Source organism: Populus trichocarpa, chromosome 3 (genome assembly GCF_000002775.5).
Source record: "Populus trichocarpa isolate Nisqually-1 chromosome 3, P.trichocarpa_v4.1, whole genome shotgun sequence".
In the NCBI taxonomy this organism is placed as follows: domain Eukaryota; kingdom Viridiplantae; phylum Streptophyta; class Magnoliopsida; order Malpighiales; family Salicaceae; genus Populus; species Populus trichocarpa.
In genome coordinates, this window is record NC_037287.2 from 9,007,843 (window position 1) to 9,019,197 (window position 11,355).

At 30.3% G+C, this 11,355-nt stretch overlaps 1 protein-coding gene across 1 annotated transcript; it reads left to right on the forward strand.

Annotated features, from left to right (window-relative positions):
* The first annotated feature begins 571 nt into the window (after positions 1-571).
* Positions 572-2,830, forward strand: LOC18096865 (uncharacterized). Its single transcript, XM_052451455.1, has 3 exons — positions 572-975; positions 1,269-2,673; positions 2,759-2,830. The coding sequence occupies exons 1-3, from the start codon at positions 572-574 to the stop codon at positions 2,828-2,830; spliced, it is 1,881 nt and encodes a 626-aa protein (XP_052307415.1).
* The last annotated feature ends 8,525 nt before the right edge of the window (positions 2,831-11,355 follow it).

The window sequence follows — 11,355 nt, forward strand, 5'->3', positions numbered from 1 at the left end:
TAATTTTATTCTTTTATAATTAGTTATTAAAAATATTAGGGTTTATGATAATTTAGGGGTTTTGATATGAATATGTTCCAATATGTTCAAAATAAATGTTTAAATCTATTAATTTAATCAATTAAATGTTTCTTTTTTTATTATAAAGGAATAAATTAATATTCATGCAAAACCATTATTATTGACATCTCTTGCATTGGTAGAGTAGTTTATTGAAATTTAATATTTTCACATGACTTGTTTGTAAGTAAAATATCAAGTAGAAAGCATGTTTTTCAAGAATTGTTCCTCTTACACATACACGAGGCATTGCTCCTCAATTAAATATCTAGAAATGATTAAGTATAATTTAATCAATATACTTATTATATGCATATAGATATGAATTGAAATAGGTTTTGATTTTGATGAATTGATGTGTATTTTGCTATGAATTTCATATAGAAGATTTAGAATTATTGTGTAACTCAACTGGTTTTTATTTAACAGTGAATTATTGTGTAGTTATGTTAATTATTATATAGACACTAATGATGATAAACAAAATCCAGCAGGTTCATATTAAATTAACATGTCACTAGACAAGTATTTCAAGCGTAAATCTCTTGAGGATGAAGAGTCAATCAAAGCTTCAAGTCATGTAACTCAATCAAGTTCAAAGAAAAATCATATTGAAATCAACCCCGACACTCTCCTTGCTGACCCTGGCTTAAGAAGACCAATTTATGAATACCATATAAATGATAGGGATGCAATCCGAAGAGCTTATCTACAAAAAGGTCCTTGTCAACCTTCACACTGTGATTTTCCTCAAAAACAATTTGGGAATATATCAACACTACGACGATTTAATCCGGCTTGGTTTGGTGCATACCCAACATGGTTGGAGTACAGCATAGCTAAAGATGCTGTCTTTTGCTTGTATTGTTATCTCTTCAAGTCAAAAGGGGGTGTTGATTCGTTTGTGGGTGAAGGGTTTTCAAATTGGAAAAAAAAGGAAAGATTTGATCTTCATATTGGAAAGTCTAATAGTTGTCACAATGCAGCTCGGATAAAATGTGAGAATTTGATGAATGAAAAAAAAGTATCATGACTTTGTTATCTGAGCAGACAATAAAGAGTTAAAGTGATTATCGAACTCGATTGAATGCTTCAATAGAGTGTGCTTGTTTTTTGTTGCACCAAGGACTTCCATTTCGTGGGCATGATGAATGTGAATGTTCAAGCAACCAAGGAAATTATCTAGAGCTCTTGCATTTTTTTTCCAGAAATAATGAAGCTATTAAAAGAGTTACTTTCAGCGAAGCTCCTAGACATAACAAATTGACTTCTCTAGATATTCAAAAAGACATTACTCAAGCTGCTGCAGAGGAGATTACAAATGTGATTATCAAAGATCTAGGTGACTCATTATTTTCAATTTTAATTGATGAGTCACGTGACATATCAATCAAGGAACAAATGGCTGTTGTTCTACGATATGTAGACAACAATGGACATATAATTGAACGTTTTCTTGGCATTCAACATGTGCGAGATACAACTGCTAGTTCACTCAAGGCAGCTATTGAAGCTTTGTTTTCTAAACATGGGCTAAGCATATCAAGATTGCGTGGTCAGGGATATGATGGAGCTAGTAACATGCGAGGTGAATTTAATGGCTTGAAAGCACTTATTCTAAATAGCAATCCAAGTGCATATTATGTACATTGTTTTGCTCACAGACTTCAATTGACTCTTGTAGCTGTTACAAAGAAGCATAATGAAGTTGGAGATGTCTTCAATTTTATTTCTAGCATTATAAACATAGTTGGAGCATCATGTAAAAGGATGGAGGTCATTAGAGAAAAACAATATGCTAGAATTATTGAAGGACTTGAAAATGGAGAAATTTCTAGTGGACGAGGCTTGAATCAAGAAACTTCTCTTAGAAGGTATGGTGATACTCGTTGGGGCTCCTACTATGTTACAATTATTCGTCTACTTGCAATGTTTTCATCAGTTCTTGATGTGCTTGAGATTATAAGGGAGGATGGGATGAACTCAGAACAGAGAACAGAAGCAGTCGTTTTAACAGATATTATGGAATCATTTAATTTTGTATTCATGCTTCATTGTTTGAGAAGGATACTAGCAGTTACTAATGAGTTCTCACAAGCATTACAAAGAAAAGATCAAGACATAGAAAATGCTATGAGTTTATTGGAAACATCAAAGGAACGATTCAAAATGATGAGAGAGAATGATTGGGAATCTTTACTGGAAGAAGTGTCATCTTTTTGCATCAAACATGATATTGATATTCTAAACATGGATGATGAGTACAAGCTTCGTGGGCGTTCAAGGCGAAAATCTCAAGGGATTACAAACCTACACCATTTTCGTTATGAATTGTTTAACAATATCATTGACATGCAACTTACTGAGTTGGATGATCGTTTTACTAAGACGAGTACAAAGTTACTTCTTTGTGTGGCATATTTAAACCCAAGTGACTCTTTCTCTGCTTTCAACAAAGAAAAGCTTTTTCACCTTGCTCTTTTTTATCCCAGTGAATTCTCTATAGTGGACCTTATGATACTTGGTGACCAACTTGATACGTATATTATTGATCTATGTGGTGATTATGAGTTCTCTGGTATTGAAGGTATTGCTAGTCTTGCAGAGAAAATGGTAAAAACAAAGAAGAATTTGATATTTCCATTAGTATATATGCTTATCAAATTGTCATTACTTTTACCAGTTGCAACTGCTACAGTGGAGAGAGTTTTTTCTGCTATGCATATTGTCAAGAGTAGATTGCGAAATAGGATGGGAGATAAGTGGATGAATGATAGTTTGGTTGTATACATTGAGAAAGATATCTTCGATAAGATTGATAATGAAGCTATTATGAAGCGGTTTCAAAATATGAAAACTCGAAAAGAACAATTATAATGTAAGTTTTTTCAGTTTTAAAGTATTTTTAAATAATTTTACTTGATATGAATTAGTATATATGTTTTGAATTGATTTCTAATGCATATCTATATAATATATTATTTGTTAATAATTTTCCCCCTCATTAAAAAAACTTTGGCTCCGCCACTGTGTATTAGAGTAGTTCTGACCTGCGAGTTTGTTTGTCTTTGCGGTTATGCTGCCATGCTTTTTAAAAAACTTGAATTTTTTTTGTTTTAAAGTAATGTTTTGGGTGTTTTTAGTTTTTTTATGTAAAGATGTTAAAAATAAATTTTTTTAATATATTTCTAAATAAAAAAAATTTAAAAAATAATTACTACCATAATATCAAAGAAAAATCTATCTATTATGTAAGTAAAGTAGGAGGTGTTTAAGAGCGTGGTAGAGTTGTTTTTCAAAGTGTTTTTTACTTGGAAATGCATTAAAATAACATATTTTTTTATTTTTTAAAATTTATTTTTAATATTAATACATCAAAATAATTAAAAAATATATATTTTTTAAATTTAAATAAAAAGCTTGGGATCAAAAGGTTTGCTCTATCTGTGTTCTCAGGTTCGAGCCCTGTGGTTGCTCATATGATGGCCACTGGAGGCTTACATGGTCGTTAACTTCAGGGCCCGTGGAATTAGTCGAGGTGCGTGCAAGCTGGACTGGACACCCACGTTAAACTCAAAAAAAAAAAAAACAAATTGAAACTCGATAGCAAAAAAAAATATATATATATATATATATATTAGCAAAAACGAGCGAATAGAGGAATAGCAATCCACAACAGGTCGGGCTGTAGTTGGTTACTATGGTCAGGAGGGTAAGTAAGGCATTGCAATGTTTCATGTTTGCATTTTATATTGCACAGAGCATAGGCATTCGTCAACTATGATCCGTACTGTCAATCAAGAGCAATCTCTCTTCTTTTTTTTACGATGCAATCTTATATATTTCAACTACTGTTTATCACAGCAGTTGAATCATTATTTCATTATTTTAATAGACTAATAACAAAATTAATTTTTTAAAAATAAAAAATATATTATTTTAATATATTTTTAAATAAAAAATATTTTAAAAGACGATATCTAAAAATCTTGATTTGGATGTAATTAAAACTATAATATATCCAGGTATAAATTTATTATCAAATGACTGATTTCATGAGTTGGCTTAAAAATCTTGTTCAAAATTATAATATATATTTAAGGATAAAATAGGCTCAATTAAAATTATAAGAACATATAAAAAAAACACACCATTATATAAGGACAAATGGAGTCATTAAATCTAAAAAACACACCTTATTGCTAGATTAGATATATAAAATTTAAATAAATAGTAAATTTATTTAAATATTTCATGAATATGCAAATATAAACCAAATGCAGCACTATGAATTTTATTTTCAACAAAAAAAAAAACAAACAAACAATTACATCCCAAAAAATCATATTCTTGAGATTAAAATTATTATTACAAATAAAACTTAAAGTAATCATTTTCTTCAAGAGATTAAACATTCTTTCAAGAAATTAAATGAGTTGCATAAAAATTGAGTTCTTTCTCTAGAAAACTCACAAATTGTTGTGCAACCACAACCACACTTCCAAACACTCTTGAAAGATCAAGTATAACTCTAAAACTAGTGAGTTTTTCACTATGCAAGATTTTATTGTTCGTCCTCTTACATATTCTTGTGAATGTGTTATGAAATTTTTTTGTTTTTTTAATTTGGTCCTCAAAATATTTTTTTGGTGATTTAGTCCTAATTGAAAACCAATTAATTTTGATTTTTATATGAAATTATGAGATTGGAAAAAGAGGAACGGAAATGAAAAAGGCATCAAGCATGGGTGGCGTGCCTTAAGTTTCATAAAATATGCATTTTGGTTCTTAAACTTTAAAAATCATGCAAATTATACAATTTCAGTACCTCAATATTTTTCCAATTCAATTTTGTTATAAAAGTTAATTTTTGTTATTCTTTAGTCCTTATTTAAGAGAGAGAGAGAGAGAGAGATCGCCAGATTCCAGTGGTAGAAAGAGAAAAGTGTTATTGACACCGATTTAGATTACCAAAACAGATGATTTTTGTATCAAATGGTTTCATTTGATGAAAAGAGTTTATATTAAGAGTTGTTTTACCTTTAAAGTTCGTGAAAAAACAGATCTAAGCTCAGGTTGATTTTGATTATCGGGGAAGTTTTTTAAGGCTATAAATAGATTTATCATGGTTTTTATGGTTTTTTATAGGTGTTTTGGATAAAAACAAAGGGGGGGTTAAAAGATTAGATTTTGGGTAAAAACTTTGGGGCAGACAACATATCGTCCACCCTAATTGCAAACAAAAAAATTAAGGGACTAGTTGCGCAAGGCCTAAAAAAATAGGCCAGACGGGCTGGCCTGGCTTTCCAGATCCAATAGCGTGACCTTTCTTTTTTTTGAAATAATTCTGTTTGATGAGGAGAGTTCATATTAGGTATTATTTTACCTTTAAAGTTTATGAAAAAATAGATTTAAGCTTGGATTGATTTTGGTTTTCGGGGTAGTTTTTTGAGGCTATATATAGATTTATCACGATTCTTATGGTTTTTATAGGTGTTTTGGGTAAAACAATGAGTTGAAAAATGAGTTTTTAGATAAAATAATTTGGGATATACAACATGTTGTCCATCCCAATTGCAAACAAAAAAAATTAAGGGTTCATTTGCACGGGTCCTAAAAAAATAGGTCAAACGAACTTACTTGACTTTCCAGGCCCAATAGTGTCACCTCTCCTCTTCTTTTTTTTTTTCTAATTTATATTTAAATTAGTACCCTTTCTCTCTTTTATTTTGTTTGGAGAGCCTAATTTAAATAACGATTATTTTATTAGTTATGTATTTATATTTGAAGAGTTTTTTGGATTTATCTAAATTTTTTTTTAATCTTTTATATGGATGAAATTTATTTTTAAAAATAAAAAAATTTATTTTCAGATAATATTTCTTATATGTGCAGCCTTGCATATTGTTTTTTCTCCCTTTTATTTTATTCAATCAATTTAATTTGTGTCTTTATTTCTATTATTATTTTCTTGAACAAAAAAATTATTTTAATAAATAAATTTAGCAACCACAACCTAATAAATATCAAGTTTTTTAGGTTAAATATCTTGATTTATTCTTGTCTCTTGATTTCAACAGTTTTATTTTAAGTATCCTTAATAGCTTTTTGTTTATTTATTTACGCATATAATTCTTGATTTATTTAATTACATGTATACATAAATTTTTTATTTAAACTTAAATTTTTTAAATTATAAAAATATGTTGAAAAAACTAATATTAATAATTTTTTTTATATAAAAAATAAAAATATCTACTCCGCTAGTGTCACTTCACGGATGTTCACAAACCACGACCAATGTTTTACAAATCAAGAATAACACGTCTCAAATAACCATTGCTTAGCGAAGGCTAAAGTCACCATCGAGTGGTCACTAGTTTCATTGTTCAATTGAATTAAACAGTACAAAATGTTTATTTTGAAAAAATAAAAACAGGCAAACAAAACGCGAAACAGAAGCTGATATAATTGCCTACTTTTGTTTGATTCGGGTGTGTTTGGCATTGAGCTAAATTGTATTTTTAAAAATTTTAATTTTATTTTAGATTATTTGCATATTTTTGGATTGTTTTAGTATGCTAATAATGTTAAAAAAAAAATTAAAATTTTATTATTATTTTTTTATATTTTTAAGTAAAAAATATTACAAAAACAATTTCTTATATACTTTCAAATAAATATTGAAGAAAGCTGTTTTTCTTTTTATATATAATTTTAAGGCTATTTTTAGTGGACTGGGGGCCCTTTTTAATGCATTCTTGTAGCCTCTGTTTTGGATTTAGATGTGGGCCTAATTATTATACAGAATTGTCGGCACCAAGTCTTCAAATCCCCGCAACTCCAACACACACATAACGACCCCACGGCCTCCATATACACTCTCCAGATTTGGGCCTAATTATTATTAATCTACTGGATTCTAAGGGGTAATGATCTTCCGTTTGGGAATGTTGGGATTTTGGTATTTATTTACATTTTGAAGCTTTTTTAAAAAAAAAAAAAAAATCAATGTAATTTTATATTATGAATTGAATTTTATATGTGAGCTAGCTTTTTACATTCTCTTAAGAAAAATCCCTTGGAGCCTAAAAATAAAAATTGTCATTTATAATTTATAATTTATAATTACAATAATGTCATTTATAATTCTAATTGTATGAGCACAAATCCCTTTAAAGCATTTCTTCAAACAATTTCAATTTTTTTGTCTACTGTTATTTTCTCTGGGGGGTTTCGGTTTATCATCCGAAAAAGTTCCATTTTCACTTTCCCCACTAGACCCTTCCAAGAAGCGATAAGGTTGTCTACAGAGAAGCCATTGGTAGCCTTAATGAGCCGAGAGAACTTGAGCCATTGTTAATCCCAAAAGGCAATGGGCGTGGAAATCATGGCGAAATTAAGAATTTGATTCTGACGAGTCCAAAAGGATTTACAAGGATAATATTACTCTATAAAACCATTCTTTTACAGCCAGCCATGTACCACTGTTGTTGATAGTCATGCTTGAGCACTGAACAATGGCTCGAAAGCGGGCATGGCTACAGAACTGGGGCCAAATGGTTTGACTTTGACCCCGTGGGCGCCTGATTCCCTTTAAGAATTGGAGGCATCTGATCTAGATAAGGGTTAGAAAATATGCTGTCAGGTGTTTAAGGACCCACATGTCCTTCTAGATGCTTCTCATGCTGCTGGTAAATCCTAGAGCTGTAGTTTTCAGTGCACCGCCAGACATGGCAAACCACATCTCTTCAGATAGGTTAGATCTCTCGAAACCCAAATCGATCAGAACGGACGTGATGGTTTTATCCCAGGTGGAAGAGAATAAGATAGCAAGCCAAGGGGCTCGCCCTCTGCATCTTTCTTGATCATTCACTATCAGTCTACCACTCTAATTATTTAGACATGGTTTGGTGCTGCAGTGGAGGGAACGAGAGTGGCAGCATGAAAGATTCCCTGGCATCCCTCGATAGCAGAACGAAGAGAGCTGTAATCCAGTAAATCTGCCTTGAAGAGTTTTAGATTCTCAGATGGCTTGTCAATTTTTTCCAAGTGAGTGAGTGGTCGATCTACCAATGAACTCTGCCCAACGACACAGAATGGTATAAAAAAAGCTTAACACTTGCTCATTCTCTTTGACATTTTTAGTTCCATTAAGTATAGCGTCTTTTAAAAGGAGTATAAAGCGGCGGAGCGATAGGGCGGCGAATCTCATAAATAAACACTCAAGATAAGATCAGTGGTTATGTTGGAAATTAATTAATTATACTATACATGAAGATAATTTTTTTTAATTTTTTTTTTAATTTTCATTCTTTCTGGGATGAAAAGTGAAAACATCAAGAGTGTTTTCAAACACACCCTTAAAAGATTTTTTTATAATTATCTTTTTAAGTTTATCAAAACATAAAACCATTTTAACATTATATATAATCAAACATATTTTTAGTTGAATATGTACCAGCATCCTTCACATTTATTTTTTTTAGTATCGATTTTTAGTGGTTACAAAGGTGGAGTTCCAAAGATGACGGTGACAAAAGAGATTCTAATCAAAACTTATCATGGTTCATATGGTAAAAAAAAAAAAGAGAAGAATAATGTCAATAAAAAAAGGGTCTATTAATAATTTAATATAGTGAAATGGGTGTTCATCCAAAAAAAATAATAATAACGGTTTATCATCCAAATCATTAGTAATTTGAAGGGTGTTTATACGGATTTATCATTTTTTATAGCTATAATAACCACATATATATCTCCAACCAAAAGGCATAGCTAAAAGCTAAAGCTTTCCCAAATGCACCTGTAATTTCTTCCATTGAAAATGAGCTTTTTAGTTTAGAAAGCTTTATGGATATGTTCTGGATTAGTGTTAAAGAATCATCTCAATCTAATATTTTAAATTGTTAAATGAGGTTTAAAGATATGATTTATATTATTTTCTAATAATAATAAAAAAATAAAAAAACAATGGACAGAGAGGCCAATGATATATTCATTGTTTGAACTTATTGAAGTTTTCTAATTGATTATTTGATCTTTGATTTTATGAAATGGGTGCTTAAACTTTAAAAAATGGAACAATTAGTTTGAACGTGCTTCTCCACTGCTAGATTAGTTTTCATTTGTATTTACATTGACGTTCTTGTAACATTTTAACTCAATCTATTTTCTTGTTTATTTTTTTTATTAAGATAGGTTTATATCTGGATTAATTTACGCGTTCCTCGGCTAATCCAACGGATCCTGAAGTTAACAACCATGTAAGTTTCTAATAGCCTTAAGGTTTGTGAAACTTAAACCGATAACCTCTACAAAAAAAATCTAAAATTTGACCAGTTAAACTCTATTTTCAGTATTTTTTCCTGTTCATTTTGCTTACACGGGTCATCGCCCCTGTGTTTCTACTAAGCTTTTGTGAGAGTAAACCATTCATGTTCAATCAAAGCACCAGAGGGAGGGAGAGAAAAAAAAAACGAGCCCCCTTAAGCTCCAATGGTTTTTACGTACTTTGTGGTGCCAAGGAACAAAGAAACTTGATATAATCAGAACCTTACAGCTAGACTTTATTTTCTTTCTTTGCATCCTCACAGGCAAAGCATATCTTTTCCTATAGCCTTTCATTTGAGTAGCTCAAGTTACTTACCAAGATGAACGCTATGATTTTGGCTTAGTTTTACGCTATACTTGTATACCTTCACAGTCACATATGGTTTACGAGGAGAAAGAGGAAGTTCCAAAAGTACATATTGTAGGGTTAGCTTGAAGACATGGCGTGTGATTGATAATCCAGCTCTTAACATGCATTCTCCACTTTCCCCACCTTTGAAGGGAGTAAAAGGGACGTGAGATAGTGTTGCTTTAGCCCTGTTTTAAAAAGAAATTAATTTTTTTTTATTTTTTACTTTAAATTAATTTTTTTTTATATTTCCAAACCGTTTTCGTATGCTAATATTAAAAATAATTTTTTAAAAGTAAAAATAATTATTTTAATATATTTTCAATCGAAAAACACTTTGAAAAACAACCGCTATTATATTACCGAACGTTTAGATATTAAATGTTAACTAATCTTTGGTGGCCATGCTTGATTTTTCAAGGCAACTAGGGTCTACCCAGAGAAGTATTCCTTGGATCCAGGTTATGGCAAAGAATATCTAAGACAATCGGATTAAAGATTAGGAACTCGCTAGCAGCTGCTTGTGTTCTGGAAAGGTGAAACAAACAAAGTTTATGATTCTGAACCTACAGTTTGATATATGCAGAATTAACGAGGGAATTGCTTGCCAACGAATCTCATTATTATTATTATTATTTGATAGAGATCTCATTAATTAATTTTGCATGTTAACGATGTTTAAAGAAAAAGATGGAAACACGTGCACATCGCTTATGTGACAATTAATGCTTTTTTCAACGACGATAAATGATATATTTACATAACTTTAAATATTAATTGGGATTAAAAAAACACTACACGGTTTTAAATACATTTATTCTCATTAATTTAGTAATTTAAGAAAGTAGTTACTCATTGGACTCACTTTAAGGAAAAAACAAATAAAAAAAAGAAATCCGAAGTAGAGTTATTTTTATCACTTTTAGTAGGTGATATATTTTATTTTCCCTGTCTTTTTTTATCTATCTCTCTCTACAAGATCGACACACAATGAGTAACTAATAGAATATCATTAAGTTTTAGGGGTGAGAAAAAAAATCGAAAAACCGATTAAACCGAGAAAACCGAAAAAAAATAACCAAAAAAACCGAACCGTGAAAAAAAATTGATTAAACCAATTAAAATTTTGAAAAAACCGACCGGTTCGATTCCGTTTCGGTTTTATAAGCCTGAAACCGAAAAAACCGAACCGAACCCAAACCGAAAAAAAACTGAGCGAAACCGAGCGAAACTAGTTTGAACCGGTTTTTGTCCTAAAAAACCGAACCGAACCGAAACCGGTCGGTTTCGGTTTTTTTTAAAATAAATTCGGTTTGGTTACTTTTTTATATATATAAAAACCGAACCGAAAATGATCACCCCTACTAATTCCTCCCTGATTTTTAAAATTAATATGAATTTTATTGAATGGTGGTTTTAAAATTCAAATTTAAAAAAAGGAAATGAATCTCTTTAATTATTAAAGAATTGATGTAAATAGTTTTTTATCATTGAAATTACATATGTTGATGGAAAAATTTATGGTACCATAGTTATTCAAGGTAAATATATTTTCATTATTTTCTATAATTCATGAATTTTATTCATTCTCTTTTATTTATATCTATTTATTT